This window comes from Physella acuta, unplaced genomic scaffold (assembly GCF_028476545.2).
Source record: "Physella acuta isolate Inbredline_101_S28 unplaced genomic scaffold, ASM2847654v3 ptg001405l, whole genome shotgun sequence".
Lineage (NCBI taxonomy): Eukaryota > Metazoa > Mollusca > Gastropoda > Physidae > Physella > Physella acuta.
Window position 1 is genome coordinate 85,057 of NW_026732920.1, and position 25,500 is coordinate 110,556.

At 33.7% G+C, this 25,500-nt stretch overlaps 1 protein-coding gene across 1 annotated transcript; it reads right to left on the minus strand.

The window, feature by feature from the left end:
* Window positions 1–18,237: 18,237 nt before the first annotated feature.
* Window positions 18,238–20,529, minus strand: LOC131927464 (putative rRNA-processing protein EBP2). Its single transcript, XM_059283150.1, has 2 exons — window positions 20,046–20,529; window positions 18,238–19,309 (listed from the first exon to the last, which is right to left on the minus strand). Exons 1-2 carry the CDS (start codon window positions 20,525–20,527, stop codon window positions 18,919–18,921), a joined length of 873 nt encoding a protein of 290 aa, XP_059139133.1. The 5' UTR covers window positions 20,528–20,529; the 3' UTR covers window positions 18,238–18,918.
* Between the last annotated feature and the right edge of the window lie 4,971 nt (window positions 20,530–25,500).

A 25,500-nucleotide genomic window follows, 5' to 3' on the forward strand; every position in this document is an offset into this window, starting at 1 on the left:
AGTAATAAAATAAATATAGGACTGTCCTATAGAAGCTGTTAACTTATTTTCTTCTTAACGGACATCACCGGCTCAGGAGGTGTCTCCCATAAGCCAGGCAGGCCACAACTCGGCAAACTCTGACTAACTGTTCTTGGGTATCGGTTTGATAACCGTGTATCTGCCGCTTCTGTCCTTTGGTTATCACCAGGCTTATCTTCCACCCCACTAAACGCAGGGTAAACTCGTACCCCACCGTCCAGTACCCGGCTCAACAGTAAGCAGCTAATAACTAAAAAAACTAAGTCACTCATGTCAAATTAAAACGGATAGGGAATTTGCATTCTAAATAACATAACATTCCCCATTTAACGACATTCCAAAAAGTTGGCACATGAGCAGTGGCAAGCATAGTAGGGTCGCCACGGGAATGTCCACAGTACGGCTGGGCCTGGTGCCCAAGCGAGTGTCAGCTGTCCGTATATATTCTACTGCACATAGTCTCACTGTTCTCTGATGAGTTTTTCTTGTTTAAACTTGTGTTTCTTTACAGCATAATTTTTGTTATGAGTTTTGAAAATGAAATTAATATAGATATTAATATTTGTGTAAGGAGCTGGAGAGCCGCATCTTGACATCAAAAGAGCCGCATTTTTTTTTTAATAATTTTCCATCCACACAGTTTGCTCCACTCGAGCAAGGAGCCAATTGTGAATAGGTCGCATTTTTATTACATGAAAGTTACATGAATTAGCATACAATGTACAATCAGTTTCACGTCTTGATTCTTGTCTTTTCCTGATTTTCAAAATGTCTATACTTTCTTGCCTTTGGACTTCAGTTTCTTTTCTTGAATCCGCTTTCCGTCTTGATTCTTCCTGTTTTCAAAATGTCTTTACTTTATTCCTTTTGTCTTTTCTTGGCTTTCAGTATCTTCAATGATTTTGCTTCTTTATTTTCTCCTTTAATTTATGTTTCTTTTATTGGTTCCTATATAGCTATGAGTATAGATGGTTCAATGGTGTCGAGACGGAACATCCTACCTAAGATTGCTCCTAGGTAGGCGTCGTCTAGCTGAAAAGAATTGATTATTAACCACTCGTACATTGAAGCCACCGTAGTACAAGTACTAGGTGACTCTTCTCGGGAGCTGTGTGTATTCGAGGGATGTATGGGCGCAACACCACAGCGATCTTTTGCATTCGATGCCTCGATGACCAACTTATCAACCCCGGCAGCCAGCCCTAAAGAGGGCTAGCCGACCAAATGACTAAGATTTATATAGATCCACAACAGATACCATACTTTGATCTTGACCAAAGAGCCGAGAGGCGATGTGTAAGTGCTTAAATTCAGTTTTGGCTAATGCCCTAGATAATTTAAACAAGATAAAGTAAGTAGTGTGAATTCTGAACTTTTACTTTTTTAAAAATCATTGTTTCATTCAGCTAACAGTTTTTATTTAAGATTATTGTCTATTTAAAAACGTAATATTAGAAACAAAGTTTAAAAGATAAAAAATTTTCATAGAAAAGTTTTAGTATTTCTAGGAAACAAATCAGACGACACTAGTTTTCCATTAATTTAATTATTTCTTAATTTCTTAATTTATCTGACGGTATTTGGATCTGTAGTTATAAGTTGTCTTTCCTGAGTATTTTAAATTTATAAATATAAAATAGTTCTGATGATTTTATAAATTAATTGCTAGATTCTGAACTAGATGCATTAAACTTTTTAAACGCCCTAGAAATTTCAAAGTACACTGTGCTTTTCTCTAAACAATATTTATGTTTTCATTTCACTTTATTATATATATATATATATATATATATATATATATATATATATATATATATATATATATATATATATATATATATATATATACTGTATTTATGACACCGAATATATAGTGCTATAATTAAAGTACCTTGCAGTTGTACATTTAGCTAGTTTACTTTCTTTGTGATATCCACAATGACGTTGAATTTTTCTATTGGGATGGACACTTCAATAGGAAGTACACCGCATTGCAGCTCCTAGGCTTTTAGGGCGCCCATGGGACAAGAATGGTCAAGGAACATCTCCCATTGCTGGTAGTACAATGTACTGGATGTGAAGAAAGCCTAGGCCCACCACGGTTAGGAGTACTCCAGAAGGTAGTATCGGTAAAGCCTGTATGTGACGCTAGGATCCGTTCTCCTTTGTGGTGGGAAGGGGGAGTGACACAAGTAAAACAATAATTGTAAATTAGATATTGTAAGTTTGCTTGATTAATTTAAGATAAAATGCCAATTATTTTAATTTTAATTTTTGTATTTTCTTCTTCTTCTTCGTTTTTGTTTTGTTGAGTATTTTCAATAACTGATACCTCAACAAACGACCGGTGTGGGGGTGACACGACATTTGATAAGTGACTATGAAAACTGCTACTTGAATTAATAAGAGGATCTACATATATATAATTCTCTTCATGGAGACCATAGAAAACACAGTGTCCGACATGGCCGTGAGTGGTCGGCTGGGGGGGGGGGGGGGGACGGGGTCAACTTTGGGGTTGTGTACACGAAGGCAGAAACGCGTCCCTAACCTGTTTTTAGGCCCTAACTCCCCCCCCCCCCCACTGTCAAGCTGGGTACCGGGTGGTAGGACACGGCGTCCCGCATCTGCTGTGGGGGGGGGGGGGGGGGAAGACAAGCCTGGTGAGAACCTTCGGATGAAAAGCGACCAAAATGTAGCGATCAAACCATCATTTTCAAGGCCAGTTAGTCGGGGTTCGATACGTCGAGGCCTGCCTGGCTAATGGGAGCTAGACTTCTGAGTCGGTACACACGTGCAGAGATTCTTCCCGGCACACCTTCGTGGGGGCTCTACACACCCCCCCCAACCGAAGAAAGTCTACTGCCCCCCCCCCCCCCCACCCCCACACACGCCCCCGGGATATAAACATGATTTTTAATCAATTTCAAATACTTAAACTTTTTAAAATAAAATAAAATTTCGTAGAAAAAAAAATTGCACACCAAGTGAACGCCAAAAAAAAAATGTGCATAATAGTGCGGAATGTTATTAGTTCTTTATAAATTCATATACGTTTTTACTTTCTCGTATATACAAAGTATTGAGAAAGTCTGGCAATCTTGCAAAAATAAATTGAGATTTTTAGCAAATCTCGACATTTTAGGGCTCCCTGAGTCGGAAAAACATAGTTTTGCAATCTTGTCCGTATGTCTGTGAGTATGTGTGTGTGTGTGCGTGTGTGTGTGTGTGTGTGTGTGCGTGTGTGTGTGTGTGTGTGTGTAAAAACGATAACTTGAGTACCGTTACAGCTCTACCTTCTTTCAAATTTTGAGTAATTTCCGTCGACCGGAAGTAGAGATTTACGCTATTTCCGATTTCTCAAAAAAAAAAAACGCATGTGAATTAATAAAGTACTAATAATATCCCGCACTATTATGCTTATTTTATTTGGCGTTCAACTGGTGTGCTATTCATTTTTTACGAGATTCTATTTCTATTATAAAAAGTTTAAGTAATTAAAAATGGATTAAAATATTGTCTATGTCCCCAGTTGCCATCCCCCGTATTGTTATATTAGAATATTCGAGAAAGTTTAGGATGGATCACTCCCGGTTTATTTTTTTGCACGAATTCAAGACTTTCTCTTTACTTCGTAAATAAGAGAAAGTAAAAATGATTAATAATAAACCGGGAGTGATCTCCCCTAAACTTTCTCGATTATTTTAATATAACACTACGGGGAATGGCGACTCGGGATATAGACATGATTTTTAATCCACTTTAAATAGGCTACTTAAACTTTTTAAAATAGAATAAATCCTCGTAGAAAAAAATTGCACACCAAGTGAACGCCAAATAAAGATGTGCATAGTAGTGCGCAACATTATTAGTATTTTATAAATTTACGTGCGTTTTTTTTTTGAGAATTCGGAACTAGCATAAATTAGTACTTCCTGTGAACGGAAATTACTTAAAATTCGACAGAAGGTAGAGAATTAGATCTTTTACTTACATGTGAAATTTCATTTATCTATCTGAAATAATACTCAAGTTATAGGCTTTTTAAAAAATCAAAGTAGAAAAATTACCACTTACGGTTATCGGAAATCGCTCAAAAGTTGATACGGATTTACGATTTTGATAAAATACTTATATATGAAATTTCATCAACCTAGCTGTAACGGTATTCAAGTAATCGTGTTTACACACAGACACACAGACACACACACACACACACACACAGACACACAGACATACGGACAAGATTGCAAAATTATGTTTTTCCGTATCAGTAAGGTGTAAAACGTCGAGATTTGTAAAATTTCGATTTTTTTTTGCACGATTACAATACTTTCTCTATACTTCGTATTTTTTTTTTCGAATGTAGAAACACAACTTTAATTATACACCCGGAAAAGAGTTTATAGTTGTGACAAACTTAATAAACAGTGACGTCACATTCACTTGTTTAAGCTACGGAAAGAACACAAAGCTAATGGCGTCATCTTCCAATTTTAGAATGTGAAGAAACTGAACGAATGCATTCAAATATAATTTAGAGCTATAGATCTACTTATCCAGACGTATTATATGAAATGTATACAACTTTCTAGGCCAAAAGTAATACAAATTTTTAATTTTTTTTTTTTTAAACCTTTCGTTTTTTCCATTTTTGATGTTCAAAATTGTGTACAGAATTTGATGTTGATGTAAAGTTTGGCTTTTAAACCTGACGGTCTATGGGGCAAGTGAAGTAGAGTTCACTTGTTTGTTTCTGTGACCTTTCAACACTATGGTCAGCCGCCTTTATTTTCCCTAACGTGAGTTAGGTACCCATCAGAGTTGGGTGGACTCAGGGACGGTCTACTGAACCAGGATTCGAACTCGAGACTTTCGGGTTAGCAGTAGGAGTTTAGCTCTCTACCGCTAGACCACTCCGTCCCCTTGTAGCTAATTATAAAAGAGCATTTTTTTTTCTTAATGTCACATACGTAATGTGAAACAATGTCGAATCTTAATATCACATGTTGTATTTTTTTTTTTTTTTTTTTTTTTTTTTTTTTTTTTTTTTTTTTTTTTTTTTTGAGAACAAGTCTAACGATTCAAATGTTATGTTGTAATGTCGAGAAAGTCAGAAGCATTTAAACGCACATCGTAGACAAAATTGAACCTTTTAATTTATATAAATCAATTTTTAAATCAGCTAGCAGTTTTTTTTTAAGTTATTGTCCAAAAAAAAATTTAAAATTAAAAATTGTTTAACTATTGAAATCGTTGTATAACACATTTTAATATTTTCAATAAAAAAAAACAACAAAACAAACACTAGCTTGCCTTTTATTTAATTATTTATGAATGTATTAACTTACGTAACGATATTTTGGTTGTAGTTATAAGTTGTCTTTCTTGAATATTTAAAATTAAAGAATTAAAAATAATTATGATAAATTAATAAATCAATTGGTAGGTTCTGAACTAGATGCATTAAACTTTTTAAATGTCCTAGCCATCGGCCTTTCTTTTACAAAATTTCAAAGTACAATGTTCTTTTCTCTGAGCAATGTTTTTGTTTTCACTTCACATTATTTTTAATATATTTATAATACTGTATTTATGACACCATTTTATATTATATTTAGTGCTATATTTAAATTACCGTATTCTTCTGCTTCGATCTTAATTTTTAGTGTTGGAAAGGATCGAGCATTATCTGCCAGAGGGTTGAACACGAGACTTTTTTCGAATTTATCAACCATGAGCTTTTGCCGACTCGACCACGCCTCCATTACAATTAAGGATACGTGTCAACCGGTTATGCGCCATTGAGTCCATTGACTCCGATTTCAGCCTGCTTTTCCGTTTTTAGCTTTTAGCCTTTTTTTTCAACCAAGAACAAACTACAAAGCATCAGTTGTTTGATTTTGGAGTTGTCTCTCCTAGAAGAGCTGCTGTCCCCAGCTAGCGAGCCTCATCTGCCCGAGGGTTCGAACCCGAGATTTTCGGTTTAGCAACCATGAGCTTTACCGACTCGACCACGCCGATCCCTAATGACCGTATTGATAGTACTGTATTAGGTAACACTTTTAAAGGTAATTACAAGCCAGTGTCGGTTTGGTGATTGGGGGGGGGGGGGGGGAAAGACAAAGCACAAACCAAAACCTTGCTCAAGCTTTACCAGCCCCTGATTTGCTGTGTGGTTTTCTACAAACAGTAAGTATCTATATATATAATTCTCTTCTGGGATCAGTTAGAAAACAAGCTGCAAGCGCCTCCTTGCAGTCCCCTCTCTTTCTCTTTCTCTCTATCACTATCACTTCCACCCCCACCCCACCCCCACATTGTCTGGTGAGCTGTGGTCACGCTGTTTACATTTTACAATCATAGATACGGGTTTGGTGACGGCTATTAGGGGCAGATAATTTAGTTTGAAACGATTTTAAACTTAGAGGAGGTAACTAAGAGGAGGCTGCTTTCACGTGGGGGGGGGGGGGGGGGAAAGGGGGGGTTTAATGTTTTTAAGCAAATACGCAGCGGGTCGGCTCGTTATATATAAATTTCATCGGTAATCAAGCTATCGTGTTTACAGACACACATACACACACACAGACGTACGGAGATCTGCGAAAATCTCCGTTTTTTTTTTCGCACTTTTTCTATGCTTCGTATACGAGAAAGTAAATTTATTTGTTTTTGTTTTCTCCTCTTTTTTCCCTCCTCAGACATGTAATTTACAGCTTCAGATTGCCTTGCATGTTAGCTTTAGTATTACAGTCTCGTCATCGGCTTGTGAGAACTGATACAGATTTACAATAGTAATGTTTCTTACTTACTTTTAGCCTACTTTCATTTATTTAAGATGGTTTACTTATACATAGATCAAATACAAAACGTCTAAATATTAAAAAAAAAACAACTGAAAATGCAAATGAGTAATTAAATGATGATTCAAGGGATTTTTTTTTCCATCGGCGTGGTGGGCTGAGAGGTGTGTTTAGGGGGGGGGGGGGGGGGGGGGGATTTGGGTTTTAAAGTAGAGCTGAAATAAATTTGTAATTACATAGAATTAAAATGATACAAATTTTAAGTATATAGTAAATAGGATGACCCTAGACAAATTAAAATTCGAGTAATCAATATTAACCCCCAACTTTAACGTTTTTAAAAATCCTTTTTTTAATTTATTCAGTTGACAGTTTGTATGCTATTTAAGATTATTGTTTAATTGAAAATTTAATATTAGAAACAAAGTTTAAAAAATAAAAAATTTCACAAAATGTTTTAATATTTCTAATAAACAAAATAGACGACAGTAGTTTTCCAATAATTTAATTTCTTTATTTCTTAATTTATCTCACGATATTTGGATTTTTAGTTATGAAATGTATATCTTGAGAATTTTAAATTTATAAATTTAAAATAGTTCTGATAATTTAATAAATTAATTGCTAGATTCTGAAGTGGATGCATTAAACTTTTTAAACGTCCTAGCAACCAGCCTTTACTTAACAATCTGTGCTTTTCCTCTGAACGCTGTTTTTGTTTTCATTTCACGTTACTGTATATATATATATATACATTTATACATTTATATATATATATATATATATATATATATATATATATATATATATATATATATATATATATATATATATATATATATATATATATATATATATACATATATATATATATATATATATATATATATATATATATATATATATATATATATATATATATATATTTATATTTATATTTATATTTATATTTATATGAATATATATGTTTTTTTTTTTTTTTTTTTTTCGGAGTGGGTGTACACTCGACCTGGTGACGCTACAGCCTAGGACAGGGGTCGGCAACCTGCGGCTCGCGAGCCGCATGCGGCTCTTTTGATGTCGAGATGAGGCTCTCCAGCTCCTTGCACAAATATTAAGTTATATTATTTCATTTTCAAAACTCATAACAAATATTATACTGTAAAGAAAAACAACTTTAAACAGGATAAAACACTCAGCAGAGAACAGTGAGAATAGGTGGAGTAGAGAGTAGACAGCTGACAGCCGCTTTGGCACCAGTGCCAGCCCCACAGCCGTGGTGTGGACAGCACCATGGAAACAATTCCGTGATTTTAACTAACAAATCAAATTTATTTACCAAATCCTAATCAAATACCATAATATTGAAATAATAATGTGGCTCTTTATAAACTGGGATATTTGTAAATTGTAACTTTTGGCTCTTCCGTCTCAAAAGGTTGCTGACCTCTGGCCTAGGACTTAGAGTATGTACTATTTTCAATTATTTTCTTTTTAAGTAAATTAAAACAACAGAGCTACATGGAAATTTGTGTTGCAAATGGTGGAAAAGGAGACATTGTTAAAACTGAACTTTCTCATCATCTCTACTATTCAAGTCTTTAATTCTGCTAGCTGTTTGCAATTAAAATTTGAGCCTGATAATAATCGAAATTAAAAATGCAAAAATTAAACAATCATTTTTATAAGAATTGAAAATAATTTTGTTTCTGTTTATACTGTAAACAATGTTTTGTATATTTTTCAATTATTTATGAATTTCTTTGTACATTTAGCCATTTTTGGGATCAAATGTATAGGTTATCCTTCTTGGTTAATTTAAATTTATGAATGGAAATTACCAAAGCGAATGAATAAAATACATTTTCTTGATTAACGCTTATATGAGCTTTTCAAAGTAATTTAACATTAACAAAGAGATAAACCTGAACCGAGTTTATATCAACAAAACTGTCAATATTCAAAACAAAAAAAAAAACAAGTTCGCTATCAAGGTATGCAATCTTTGCAGTGATTAATTTAACGCCGTAACAGTAGTATCGATCTTGTTGTTAGATTCGATATCCGACATGTTAGATTTGTTGCTTATCGTGTGTTTATTAGATTCGATGATATGTGGGATTCAATATTTTCAATTACTATAAAGCCATAATACTTATTGTATTTATTACATATTCATAGTACCAATTTCAAGTACCGTATCTATCTATATAAATAATTTTCTTCATGGGGACCATACAAGACACCACGCAGCTTAACCGTTCCTACCTGCTTTCTAGGCATATCACTGTTTACAATCGTAGTGACGGTTATTAGGGGCAGATATTTAGCTTTTAAACGATTTAAAACTAAGGGGACATAATAACATGTTCTTCTTGCTCTTTTCATTGTCGCCTGTAAACTGTCGTCACAGACGGTTGCTTTCACGGAGGCAGAATTGGGGGGGGGGGGGGGAAGGGGGGAGAGGAGTGGAAAGTGAGGGTGAGGATACTCGTCCTTCAATAGCTATTGATAGTGTTTTACAGCAAAATATTTTCAGTCGCAGCATTTCCTTTTCCAATGCCGTTATCAACACCATAACCAACTTTATTACCAAAGTCATTTCAAACACCATTACTAACACCACCCTTATATTAAGTTACATGATCAGCCGTACATTACTATTAAGTGATATGTTCGGCCACACTCTTCTAATGGGCCCTACACTACTATTAAGTTATATGAACAGCCATACATTACTATTAAGTTATATGTTCGGCCATACTTATCTATTAAGTTATGTTGCCCTAATGTATTAAGTTATAGGATGGGCCCTACCCTTTTATAAAGTTACGAGCCGACCCGCGGCATATCATACGCCGCTATTTAGTTGTTGTTTTTTCTACTTTTCAGTAATTCATAGTTTCTGAATTTGACAGTACCAACGATGCCACTGAAAATATTTCTTTAAAACACTATAAGTAGCTCGTTAAAGTACGATAACCCCCCCTCCCCCCTACGTTTAAAATAGTTTCAAACTAAATTATCTGCCCCTAATAGGCGTCATTAAACCCAGGTGTGCTTGTAAACATTTAGCGTGAACCACAGCTCACCAGACCATGTAGGGGGTGGGGGGGGGGGGGGTAGGAGGGAGCACTTACAGCTTGTTTTCTACAGTCTCCCAGAAGAGAATTAGATATACGAGCCGACCCGCTGCGTATCATACGCCGCTATTTAGTTGTTTTTTTCTACTTTTCAGTAATTTATAATTTGTGAATTCGACAGTACCAATGCTGCCACTGAAAATATTTGCTTAAAAACACTAAACCCCCCTCCCCCCTCCCCCCCCCCCCCACGTGAAAGCAGCCTCCTCTTAGTTACCTTAGTTTAAAATCGTTTCAAACTAAATTATCTGCCCCTAATAGCCGTCACCAAACCCGTCTCTATGATTGTAAAATGTAAACAGCGTGACCACAGCTCACCAGACAATGTGGGGGTGGGGTGGGGGTGGTAGTGATTGTGATAGAGAGAAAGAGAGGGGACTGCAAGGAGGCGCTTGCAGCTTTTTTTCTAACGGCTCCCAGAAGAGAATTATATATATAGATAGCTGTGATAGGCCAGGGGTCGGCAACCTGCGGCTCGCGAGCCTCATGCGGCTCTTTTGATGTCAGGATGCGGCTCGCCAGTTCCATAATAATGATATTATTTTATTTTCATAACTCATAAAAATATTATACTTGAAAACATCTTTAAACAAAATAAAAACACTAAGAGTAGGTGGAGTAGAGCGTATACAAACAACTGACAGCTGCATGGACACAAGACCCAGCCCCACAACTGTGCTGTGGCCAGCGCCGTGGCAGTGGTTCCATGCACTTTTAAAAAAAAGATTTTCAATATTAAAGTTTATTTTAATCAAAAGGCATTTTTGTATGTTTTACCGTCCATTAATTTGACTTGAGTGGCATATTATTATAGCTATTAGCCTCTAAATTGGGTAAGGATAGTTTTATAATTGGATTTTATTATCCTAAAAGAACGAGTTGAAATACTTTATTATGTTTTGTGCGAAACATGTGTATGTTTATATATGAATACATTTTTTTTCATACTTGAACCCATAAACAAATAATTATTTAGCTAATTCTAATCAAATACCTTAATATGGAAGAACAATTAATAATGGCTCTTTAAAAACTGGGAAATTTTGTAAATTGAAACTTTAGGCTCTTACACCTGAAAAGGTTGCCGACCCCTGGCATAGATCAAGAGTATGTACTATTTTCAATTACATTCTTTTATAAATAAATTAAAACAACAGAGCTACACGGAGTGTTGTGTCAAGCGACTAAAGATATAGAAACATTGCTTAAACTGAACTTTCTTACCGTATCAACAAGTCAATTCTTTAACTCAGCTAGCTGTTTGCAATTAAAACTTGAGCCTGATAATAATTTTAAATTACATAACAAAAGGTTAAACTATCATTTTTATAAGAATAAATAATATTCTTATTTTAATTTACACTGTAAACAATGATTTGTATTTTTAAAAAATACTTATGAATTTTTTTTAAATGCAGCAATTTTTGGGATCAAAGTTACAGATTATCCTTCTTGGTTAATACAAATTTATAAATGGAGATTAGCGTAGGCGAATTAATTAAACAAAGGTTTTTGATTCGGAAATAATTACATTAATGTATCCGAAATTTAAATGAGCAAGATATAAGCCAAATTTTCCATGTACAAATGTATATAATAATATAAAGGCTAAAGTGGGAAAAATGTTTCTTAGTTTGTATTGGTTAGTCAAGTAGGCCTATGTGTTCTATGTGGCTATGTGATTAAAGCAAACTTTGACATCTTTCGTGAATATATAAGCTTATATATATATATATATATATATATATATATATATATATATATATATATATATATATATATATATATATATATATAAATATATATATATATATATAAATTTATATATATATATATATATATATATATATATATATATATATATATATATATATATATATATATATTTATTTATAAGCCTACATTTTCAATATACAAATTTATCTATGAATATATAGGCTTAAGTGGCAAAAAAAAATGTTTCTTTGTTTGTATTTGATTGTCCAATATGTGGCTATGTGTTTAAAGAAAAATTTGACATCTTTGATGAATAAAATAACATTGCTAGTTTGATGCTGTTTTTAGAGGCGTTCGAAAACAGGCAATGTTTCGTCTTCTCTACAGTACCGTCATAATTCCTAGTAGCGAATATTTAATACAGAAAATAAACATATTCATGAGTAACAAAAAATATTTATTGCTTATCTAGGCATGTAATCTTTGCAGTGACAAAAAAAAAAGAAAATATACTGCAGAATTTTGATTTCATTTAATTAAAATAATAAATCAGAGTTTCCTGTTCTTTGTTTTTGGGGCACCGCATACATTTATTTTATGTTGATATTGTGGTCCATACGTGACAACATTTATACATTCTTCATGACAGCTTATAAATAATATAAACATTTGTTTTGAAGTGACTTCACCACATGACCCATCGACGTTTCTGTAACATTAAAGTATAATTTTCACCAACTACAAGCAAAACATTGACACGAAGAAAAGACTGACGACTAGATACACTGTGTTGACGCTACACCACACTAGTTACACACTCCCGCGTTCACACACTTGTTTTTCACGCTAGCACACCACTTCCAAGGGGAGGCAACTCTCACACACACTCTGTGTCTACACACTGTATATAGACATCTACGTCACAACACACAACCAACTATATAAAAAAAGGATCCCTGTCATATAGAGCACACATAACACACACAAGCAGGAGGCGCTACGTGTTATGGAGGTAAACAGCGAAGGGGGGGGGGGGGTGGATAGAAACATTACATATGCGGGTAGACATTGTTCTATGTTTATGTTATATAACGTTATATGAAGTATGTATGAAGTATGTTGTGCCTAAATACAATTTTGCGTTACTTTTCATGAACTCTCCTCTCCTAACCTCGGCCTTTATTTTACAAAATTACAAGGTACCAGAGGCGAAGCGAGGGCACGGCGGGGGGTGCGGGTCGCACCGGGTGACGCCATTTAGGGCAGTGACACCAAGGCAAAAAACTGCAAAAATTACAGAAGAAAAATGCATTTTTTGCGAGTTCAATTAATGATTAATTAAAGTTCAATAGTCTTTTAAGTACAAATCGACTATTATAACAAGGGGGTGGTGGTGACAACTTAAGAGAAAACAATGCAACATGCTACTATAATATTAACAGACTATAGATACACATCGTTGTCATTACGTCTGTAGTGATTAAAGCTTATAAACATATACTTATGCGTATGTGGCATGTATTTAAATTATAGGCTTATGTAGGCCGATACACACACACACACACACACATACACACACACAAACAGACAAAAAAGTGCATAATAGTGCGCAATATTATTAGTACTTTAGAAATTTACAGTAGTTTATTGAGAAATCAGAAGTAGCGTAAATTAGTACTTCCGTTTAACGGAAATGACTCAAAATTTAACAGAAGGTAGAGAATTAGATCTTTTACTTACATGTGAAATTTCGTTTATCTATCTGAAATAGTACTCAAGTTATAGGCTTTTGAAAATTTCAAAGTAGGAAAAGTACCACTTCCTGTTATCGGAAATCGCTCAAAAGTTGATACGGATCTACGATTTTGATAAAATACTTTTATATGAAATTTCATCAACCTCGCTGTAACGGTACTCAAGTTATCGTGTTTACACACGGACACACACACACACACACACACACACACACACACAGACATACGGACAAGATTGCAAAATTATTTTTTTCCGTTACAGTGAGGGGTGAAACGTCGAGATTTGTAAAAATCTCGATTTTTTTTTTGCACAATTACAAGACTTTCTCTATACTACGTATATACGAGAAAGTAAAAAAATATCTTGCTCATTTAAATTTCAGATGAATTATATCCGAATCAAGAAAATGTATTATATTCATTCATCTTTGGTAATTTCCATTTATAAATTTAAATTAACCAAGAAGAATAACCTACAAGTTTGCTCCCAAAAATGGCTAAATGTACAAAGAAATTCATAAATAATTTTGAAAGATACAAAACATTATTTACAGTGTAAATTAAAACAAAATTATTTTAAATTCTTATAAAAATGATTGCATAACCTTTGTTTTTGTAATTATAGATTATTATCAGGTTCAAATTTTAATTGCTAATAGCTAGCTAAATTAAAGAATTGAATTGTAGACATGATGAGAAAGTTCGGTTTATACAATAGGTTAGCTCTTGATTTTGCGACACAGCTCTCCATGTAGCTCTGTTGTTTTAATTTACTTAAAAAGAAAATAATTGAAAACAGTATATACTCTAAGTCCTAGGCTTTAGCGTCACCAGTTCGGATGCACCCCCACTCCGAAAAAAAATTATTTTAAGATGTCATGTTATCTGAAATTACAGAAGCAAACTTACAACATCTAATTTACAACTAATGTTTTAATGGTGTCACCCTCCCAACTCCCCCGCCCCTTCCCCCCCCCACCCCCACACCTCTACGCTGGGAGGCTGTTACATGATGACATGTTCGATAAGAAATTTAGCATTGATATTTTAGTTAGTCGCCATGCTCCATCATCAGAGGATTTATTGATTTGCAATTTTTTCAATGTGGTGTCAGGCCCATTCACTTTGGTGGGTGGTGTATTTTGTTCTGATCACTACATTGTTCTGTGAAAGTTGCATTTGCGTTTTTGAGAAATCGGAAAAGACAACTGAACAAACTTTGTTAATTGATTTGGTTTCTACATTGTTTTGTCACAGGAACTTGCAACTAACTAGATCTAGATCTAACACTCAGGACTAAAATAAATAATATTGATCTAACCCATTTTCTACTGTTTGGTACTATTTAACTTGAACAAAATTACTACATTTAAGCGCTAAATGTGATCTAGATGTAAATAATCTAGATTTTAGATTAGATGAACTCAGAGGCGTATCCAGGTTTTCGTTGTAGGGGGAGCGAAAAGAGCAAAAAAAGGCGCCAAATTTTTAACGCTTTCCATATACGTGTATTATATATATATATATATATATATATATATATATATATATATATATATATATATATATATATATATATATATACATATATATATATATATATATACATATATATATATATATATATACATATATATACATATATATACATATATATGTATATATATATATATATATATATATATATATATATATATATATATATATATATATATATATATATATAATTACTAGCTGTATGTCATTACTTCGCTATGATGTAAAATAAATAGAAAATAGCACTCTGAAGAAATAAGATAAAACACACAATGTAGTCCGACAAAACAAAAATTGTATCAATCTAAACAAAAACAAAAAAAATTCTACACACACTACAACCAAAAACAATGAACGTAACACAATCTGTTTTGTAATTCTTGTAAACAAATTTCTAACATAATAATTCCTGGGAAATTATTTAAGACAAGTGAAATAGGGGAAATAATCACTCTTTTAATATAAATATGTATATATCTACACATTTAATTATACATGTCAAAACAAATAAATATTTACTTTAGAATATAATCAAATTGTTTAACACTATTCGTGTTTACAAAATGTTTTTGTCTATAATCATAATTTAATATATCGTTATCATAAATGCTAAAGTATTACAGCATAATGAAAGTTTTTAAAATCAGAGTTGGTATAAAACCACGCTTTTCGATATAAAAGATAACATGCGGAATAAAAGCCTACATTTAACTAAATATTTGTCTTTTGGTACAGATCATATATTTTTAAATAACTACTGCTTCTTTGTGCTCATTTTTTAACCTAGTGGTAGCTATGGGTTAGATCACTGAATGATCACACATCTTTTTACTAGTAATTGCAAAGACAATATTCACAGAGTTTTACGTTTAAAAAGCTATTTTTTTTGGCGGCATGGTACTTTGGTACATCACTACGCGTTTTTCTACATGTACTTAACAGATCAGTTCGGGGTGGTTGGGGGGGGGGGGGGGGAGGTGGGTTCAACTTCATTCACCACTGTCCGGTCATTTTAGGTCAATTATCCAACCCAGTGTATCCAACCCAGTGTATACCTAGGTGTGACATTAATGTCGCTCTACACAATTGTGGTGGTGAGGTGTGTGTGTGTGTGGGGGGGGGGGGCGGAGATAACCAACTCAGAGTGAACATAGAGTCAGTTTTTAGATGACTGTTCTAAACATACATATATATTACACAAATATATATTACACAAATATATATTACAGAAATAGATTTAAATAAGTAGCAGAGGTTTATGACAATATTTTTTTTTTACAGACGGATCCATGGGGGAGGGGGCTTGTAACTGTTTCGTATAATTTGTAATCGTAATCACTATCGCCCAAACTGTAAGAATACTACTACTTCATCGTGATGACTTTGTTGACCTTGTCAAAATTTCCCCACCACTACGCAGTTTGCTCATCAGTAAATTTAAATAGAGGTGCCACATCAGTTGTATTTGTTTCTGTATTGTAATTTTTTAAAAATTAATCACACGATTCAAACTGTAAATATAAAGTAATTATATGTGAAGTTTTATGTATAACATTTTCTAATTCAATTATTCGTAAGCAAATACATTATACAGTTGCCTTAAACTTAAAACCCCTCTTGCCAAGTGGTACTACCCGTAGAGGTTTTTTTTAAACATTGCAATGCATCGTAATGGTTATTTTTAGAATGGCAAACTGATGCAGCTTTTAGTACGTGTTGTAAACGTAGACACTACTAGACTAGTACAATAATGCTTAATTGCTTCATGAAAAGAAATCTTGTGATTTACATAGATGTGCCGACCAAAAATATTTTTTAACAAATATCATTGTTTAAAAATTTGAGTTTAAAAAGTTTCCAAAAAGGCGCCACTTTGCTGAAAATGGCCAGAGGGGGAGCGGCCGCTCCCCCTGCTCCCCCCCTGCGTACGCTACTGGATGAACTACAAAACAAAACCCATTCACAAAGTTGTTCTGATCGGACAACGACGTCGTTAAATCTAGATCTAGATCTTGTCTAGAGTCTAGACTGGTGTTAGAACCTAGATCTAGATTCTATTTTGTGGCAGCTAAATGTTTTAATAGTTGAATATAAACTAAATAATCTAGATGCTAGTTGAATTATAAAATCCATTTAAAAAAACTCACAAAATATGTTCCGAGCGGACAACGGCGTTAGATCTAGATCTAGACTCTATACTAGATTCTAGATCTAGATCTATAATTTAATTGTGGCAACACATTTTTTTTGCTTATAACTTCTATGCCTGGAAGAAATAACTATGGGTTTTAAATTGGGGACTAATGAATCAATACTGAGTCGTTTGTGTACTCAAAAAAGCAGCATAGAACTGATCCATTCACTGTAAGTCTTAATCGGCAGTGCAGGGAAACTGATAGTAAATATCCCGATCACGTGACCGGCAGCCACTCAAATAAAGGTCCATTAAGTTATTGGATCGACCATAAATTTTTTTATTAAGTTATATGATAGGCCAGGGGTCGGCAACCTGCGGCTCGCGAGCCGCATGCGGCTCTTTTGATGTCAGGATGCGGCTCGCCAGTTCCATAATAATGATATTATTTTATTTTCATAACTCATAAACATATTATACTAGAAAACAACTTTAAACAAAATAAAAACACTAAGAATAGGTGAAGTAGAGCGTATACAAAAAGCTGACAGCTGCATGGACACAAAGCCCAGCCCCACAGCTGTGATGTGGCCTGCCCCGTGGCAGTGGTTCCATGCTTTCAACTACAGAAGTGCCCTTTTATCCAAATATTTTCAATAGTAAAGGTTATTTTAATCAGGTTATTTTAATCAGAAGGCATTTTTGTATGTTTTACCGTCCATTAATTTGACTTGAGTGGTATATTCTTATAGTTATTAGATTCTAAATTGGGTAGGAATAGTTTTATAATTGGAATTTATTATCCTAAAAGAACTAGTTGAAATACTTTTTTATGTTTTGTGCAAAACATGTGTATGTTTTTATATGAATCAATATTTTTTCATACTTAAACCCATAAACAAATAATTATTTTGCTAATTCTAATCAAATACCTTAATATGGAAGAACAAATATTAATGGCTCTTTAAAAACTGGGAAATTTTGTAAATTGAAACTTTAGGCTCTTACACCTGAAAAGGTTGCCGACCCCTGGCATAGACCAAGAGTATGAACTATTTTCAATTACATTCTTTTATAAATACATTAAAACAACAGAGCTACTTTTTTTTTTTTTTTTTTTTTTTTGCAATTAATAATCTTTTATTATTTTTTTATTTACAGATAGAACATGAAAAATCAGACAGACGTTTAAATTTTCATCGTCACTGCTCCAGTATAACAAAGTACATGGACAAGGCATGGAGTCTAAAAGCTGAACCAGAAAAACAACCAGCCAAATGATCACTCTTTAAATGGTGAATAAGGACTATAAACTAATCTTTTTGTCTACAGAGTGAATATCATCATGAAACAAAATCTTTTGTGTGGACACCTGAGTTGCAATAGTGTACTTTAAAAAACTTACTCTTTGATCAAACACTAGGACATTGAAAAAAATTCATTTTACTTTCACAGTGAAAAAAATTGCTCAGGTAAAATAATTATGTCATTGACAACACTTAAGTTGTATTTACAAACACTTTTTAGTGAAATCATTATTGTTTAAAAGGAAAATGAAATTAATGCAAGAATATGCCCAATTTTTCAAATGTTATTTTTTATGTTTTACAAATAAGTCCACATAGTGATTTTACAATGAAATGTGGCTATTTAAAAAAATATTGTTTTTAATAAAAGCTAAATAAATATAAATTTTTCATTATTATTCTAATAATGAATTGGTTCAGTTATGTGACTGGTGATTCATTGAAGGATAACAAAATCATGTCATAATCGCATTAAAGAAACAAAAACTATGCAATGTTAAATGGTTACTTCTTTTTATTCTTAATTGTTTTTCGTTTGTTTTTTCCTGGTCTTTTACTGTTTTTTCCTTGTGGCTTGCTCTTAAAGTTTCTTTTTCCTGGACCTCTTGAAAAGTCTCTAAGATCAGCTGAGCTCTCTGCTGTATTGTACTTTGACCTCTTTTTTTGCCCACCAAAGCCAAACTTTTTGTTTTTATACTCTCGCTTTTTGTTAGGCTTGAACTGTTGCTTCCCTTGAATTTGTTTTCCTTGGTTTTGTTGCTTAGGTTGCCTCTCAATTGTTTCATCAAAAATATCAAGCTTATCAACTTGTCCTTTCCTAAATTTCTTAACAGATTCAAGCATTTCTCTCTTTTCTTTTTGTCTTTTCTGTAATACTTCCACTTGCACCTTTTTAACACGTTTTTATTAACTCAGCTTCGCGTGTGTTTGTTGTTAAAATTGACATCGAAAATTAGCCCACTTCTGATTGCTCTATAGATCTGAAATTTGGCATGCAGGCTACTTTCGCCTAACAATTTCAGATGCAATCATAAAAACTAGCAATTAGAGACCGTAATTAGCTTAATTTAATTACGCCCTAAGGACCATAAAATTGAGGACATGATTTCTAAAGATACCGACAAGACTGGAGGCCTATTTACACAGTTACTTCGGCCCCAATCGATGTGAGCGCGCTGGCCGTGATCGTATAGTGGTTAGTACTTCGCGTTGTGGCCGCGACAACCCAGGTTCGAATCCTGGTCGCTCAAGATTTTTAGTCCGTGTATTTATAAACACTTAGTCAAGTCATACTTAATCAAGTCATTAGATAAAGTAGAAAATAAACTATATAAAAAACTTTTTAAAAAACCACGTTTTTCATGTGTAGCAACGGACTAAAAAGGAGAAAATAAAATACTTAAAAAAAACTTTTTAAAAAACCACGTTTTTCTTGTGGACTAAAAAGTAGAAAATAACTATTTACATACATTTGATGACAAAAAAACGTGGGTCGGGCAGATGGGTCGGGAAATTTGATGGTGAACGTACCCACGTTTTTTGTCATCAAATGTATGTAAATAGTTATTTTCTACTTTTTAGTCCACAAGAAAAACGTGGTTTTTTTAAAAGTTTTTTTAAGTATTTTATTACCATATTTTTTCATTTCTCTCAACTTCTTTGCCTTTTCAGATTTTTCCATAGAGATTTTCTTTTCTAACAACTTGGAACGAACTTTTTTCATGTGTTCATCAGATTTTGCCATCTCAGCAAAATAGTCTTCTGGCCTTTTAGTTGGAACAGATAATTTGGCAAGTCGTGCAAGACCCTCTAAAACAGTTGCTTGTGCTTGTCTGTAGAATTTAAGTTCCCTATTAAAATCATCATTTTGCAGCTGATCACCATCTGTTTCCCCATTGTTAACTGAGGCATCATTTTGTTTGCTAGACAGGACCAATCTTTCAATCCATTTCAAACTGTCCAATGAAAATTCTTTAATTTTGTCCTTTAGCCCCTCATTGTTATTGATGAAATGTTTCTTTTGCTCTTGCACAATAAGTCCTGGTTGAATTTTACCTGCTGCAAGAGCTTCTTGTATCTCCTCGATGTCCGAATCTGATTCATTTTCGTCCATGTTCATCACAGAGCTACACGGAGTATTGTGTCAAAGATCTGCAAGAAACGACAATTGATAACTTTGAACTTTCTTATTATATCAACAAGTCAATTCTTTAAATAAGCTAGCTGTTTGCAAATTAAAACTTGAGCCTGATAATAATTTAAAATTACAAAACAAAGGCTTAGCGATCCTTTTTATAACATTATAAAATATATTCTAATTTTGATTTACACTGTCAACAATGTTTTGTTTTTATCAAAATTATTTATGAATTTCTTTGTACATTTAGCCATTTTTTGGGAGCAAACTCGTAGGTTATTCTTCTTGGTGAATTTAAATTTATAAGTGGAAATCAGCGTAAGCGAATTAATTCAATAAAAGTTCTTGGTTCGGATTTAATTGAACTAATTCACATGAAATTTAAATGAGCAAAATAAAAGCCTACATTTTACATATACAAACATATTTATGATTATAAGGGCTAAAGTATCTATAATACTTTATTTACGACACTTTATTATATTATATATAGCGCCATATTTAAATTACTGTATTTATAGTACTGTATTAGGAAACATTTTTAAAGGTAAAAACATGCCAATACCAGTGTCGGTTTGGTGATGGGGGGGGGGGTGGGAATGACAAGGCAAAAACCGAAACCTTGCTCAAGCTTTACCCTCCCCTGATATGCGGTGTGCTTTTCTACAAACAGTAAATATAAATATCATCAACTTAGCTGTAAAGGTACTCAAGTTATCGTGGTTACAGATACACAAACACACACACAGACGTACGGACAAATTTCCAAAACTATGTTTCTCCGACTCAGGTAGGTGTAAAACGTCGGTTTCTGTGAAAATCTCGATTTTTTTAAACGAATACAATACTTACGCTATACTGCGTATATACGATAAAGTAATAATGATGAATCAAAATCATTATGACTCAATAACCTTCTTAAATGTGAACCTTTTTATTTATATAAATCAATTTTTAAAATCAGCTAGCTGTTTTGATTTAAAGTTATCGTTCAAATACAAATTTTAAATTAAAAATACATTTTAACACTGAAATCGTTGTTAAAACACATTTTAATACATTTAATAAACAAACAAACGAACAAAAGTTTGCCTTTTATTTATTTATGAATTTATTAACTCACTTAATGATATTTTAGATTGTAGTTATGAGTTGTCTTTCTTGAATATTTTAAATTAAAGAATTGCGAATATTTCTGATGAATTAATAAATCAATTGATAGGTTCTGAACTAGATGCATTAAACTTTTAAAACGTCCTAGCCATCGGCCTTTATTTTACAAAATTTCGAAGTGCACTGTTATTTTCTCTGAACAATGTTTTAGTTTTCATTTAACATTATATATATCTATAATACAGGTATTTATGACAACATATGTATAGTATCTTATTTAAAGTACCGTATTGATAGTACTGTATTAGGTAACACTTTTAAAAGGTGAAAACATGCCACTACCACTGTCTGTTTCTGGGACGGAGTGGTCTAGCGGTAGAGAACCGGACTGCTAGAGTTCGAGTTCGAATCCGGGTTCAAGTCAGTAGATCGTCCCTGAGTCCACCCAACTCTAATGGGTACCTAACTCGCGTTAGGGAAAGTAAAGGCGTCTGGGCATAGTGCTGACCACACTATCTCTTCATATGCCGAGTTCACAGAAATGACAAGGTAAAAACCGAAACCTTGTTCAAGCTTTACCCGCCCCTGATCTGCTGTGTGGTTTCTACAAACAGAAATCATTTTAATACATTGGTTCGTCTACTTATCCAAATATTACACTTTATTAAAATGCGTAGGCGTTTGTTATATTTTGTGTTATTTTTTTAACTTAATCCCCCCCACCCCTCATAGATGTAATTTACAGCGTCAGTTTGCCTTGTGTTCGCATTAGTATTAACGTTTTCATCATCGGCTTGTGAGGACTGATACAGATTTACAATAGTAATACTTCTTTCTGGCATGTTCTTTCATTAATTTAGGATAGTTTTCTTATACATAATACTTTGCATCTATTTACAATTATATTTTTTTGCAGAAAATGCAAATGTGTACTTTAATGTTATGTTAAAATTGCGTTTATTAAAGAAAGAAAAAAAATTTCTCCTCTGAGAATCACTAGATCTAAAGGTTAATGAAATGAAATTGTTGAACCTTTACTGGTCTACGTGTAGGTTATTTGATTTAGCTAGCTGTTTTCAATTAAATTTAGTTTCGAATTAAAAATTAAGAATTTTAAAAAGTTTAAACAGCAAAGAAAAATGTCATATACAAATTTAAATTTAAAAAACTAGTACCTAGCTCATTCTAACAGAAGGTAATCTTCGGACAAACGGTGATAAGGACATGGAACTAGACCGCATCTCTCTGCCAGACAATGAAGATTGCCTGGTTGTGGGAGACATGAACAGACACTCCCAGAGATGGGGTTACCCTGACCTCAATGCTAAAGGAAAGAAAATCGAAGAATGGCAAGCAGGAAATCTTACACGTCTAAGGCTCCCGGTCAAAAAACCCCTGGACATTAACCCCCTGGACAAAATCCCCCCGACATAAACCCCCTGGACTTAAACGCCCCGCGACATAAACCCCCTCCCCCCCCCCCCCCCCCGACTGAGGTTTATATAAGACAATAATAACGATGATGAGAACAACAAAAAATTACACTAAATAAATGTAATTTTTAGCGACTAACGATTCTGGTGCCGAGTCAAAAGTAGGATGTTTTTGTTAGGAAGTAAGGACAACCTTAGGTTATTGGATGTTAATCAGCACTGCTTTATGGATACTACATTCAAAAAAGCTGCTGCATTGTTTCACAACTGTACAGTGTCTGTACACAGTCTAAGCATTGGTCAACGGACGGACTGTTCCATGTGTTTATGCTTTTTTCAAAACGAAACACAGGAAACATACACAGCACTCTTACAGCAACTAACGGTCATTAATACAAACCTGCAACCAATTTCAATTATGACTAGCCTTAAAATGGCTGTGATAAAAAGTGTTGAAAGGGTAATTCCAGGCTGTTAGATACAAGGATGCTTTTTCCATCTTAGCTAGAGGCGTAGCGACCCTTCCCGGCGCCCGGGGACAAACTTTCAATTTGGCGCCCCCCCCCCCCCCCCCCAATATATTTTTATATTTATATTGCAAAACTGCAGCTAAAATGAGCTTTTAATTTTTTCCAACCCATTTTGGCGCCCCCTAGGGGTCGGCGCCCGGGGACATATGTACCCTCAGCACTCCCCCACCCCCAACGCCTTTGATCTTAACCAAAACAAATACAGAAAAATACAGCTCTGGTCTTCAAAAACGTTCCCAACTTGATAACAAATTTGCTCTCAAGCTCAGAATGCTACCTGTATTGGGATGTTTAATAAAATGTCGGAAAATTTCACCCCAAGAAGCAATGCCGATTGCAGAATGTTCCGAGGACTACTATATTGGCAGACCACAACGTCTACGTTGGAGACAACTTATGTTTCCACTTGATATGTGAAACATGCACACACGTGTTGATGACCATATGTCAATATCAAACAACTCATTTTAAGGCTAGGCACAGAAGTTTCCAGTCGAATATGGGATGTTGCCACCCAAGATATTTATTCAGGTCACTGTTTACCAAAACAAAACAAAAATTATTGAATAAACGGCCGGTGTTGGGTGACACCACATTTAATAAGTTACTATAAAAAAAATTTTTCTACTTGAAATATTAAGAGGATTAATATATTTTTTTTGGCAAAAATTGATGCCACTTGTAAAATTGGAAGGGGGGGGGGGGTGGGGGGTAGGGGGTGACACCAAATGCAACTTTCACAGAACAATGTAGTGATCAGAACGAAATACACCACCCACCAAAGTGGATGGGCCTGACACCTTATTTAAAAAAAAATGCAAATCAATAAATCCTTTGATGATGGAGCGTGGCGGCTAACTAAAATATCAATGCTAAATTTATTATCGAACATGTCATCATGTAACAGCCTCCCAGCGTAGAGGTGTGTGTGTTGGGGGGGGGGGGGGAGGGTGACACCAGTAAGAAATAATTGTAAATTAGATGGTGTAAGTTTGCTTCATTAATTTAAGATAAAATGCCAATTATCTCAAATTAACATTTGTATTTTCTTCTTCTTCTTCGTTCTTTATTCTAGTGTTCTAGATTTATTATTATTTTTTCTAATTGGTGTTGGTAGCCTATGTTATACTAAATGTGTATGGATATAATACTATTTAGTTATTTCTTTGCTTTTTCACTAATATCGCTCAACGTGTAGGAAAGCACATTGCGTTTTGACCAAGAACTATTCTATAAAAAATGTTTCTCAAACAAGTATACCATTACAAAAATAAAGGCCTATAATTCACGTGTAATTTTTTTTCGGAAGGGGGGGGGGGGGGGGTTACACAGGACCTGGCGACGCCATTGCCTTGGACCTAGTAAATGTACTATTATCAATTGTTTTCTTTTTAAATAAATTAAAACAACAGGACTACACGGAGAGAACTGTAGCAAATTAGCATGCACATGGTATTAATTAAACTGAACTTTCCCATTATTTCTACAAGTCACTTCTTTAATTCAGCTAGCTGTTGGCAATTAAAATTTGAGCCTGATAATAATCGAAAATTATAAAACAAAGGTTAAACAAACATTTTTATAAGAAATGAAAACAATTTTAATTTAATCAACACTGTAAACAATGTTTTGTACTTTTTAAAATTATTTATGAATTTCTTATTACATGTAACCTTTTTTGGGATCAAAGTTATAAGTTATCCTTCTTGGTTAATTAAAATTTATAAGTGGAAAGTAGCGTAGGCGAATTCATTAAATAAATGTTCTTGGTTCGGATCATAATTAAATTAATTCACAATAAATTTAAATGAGCAAGATATAAGCCTACATTTTCCATATACAAATGTATCTATTGATATAAAGGCTAAAGTGG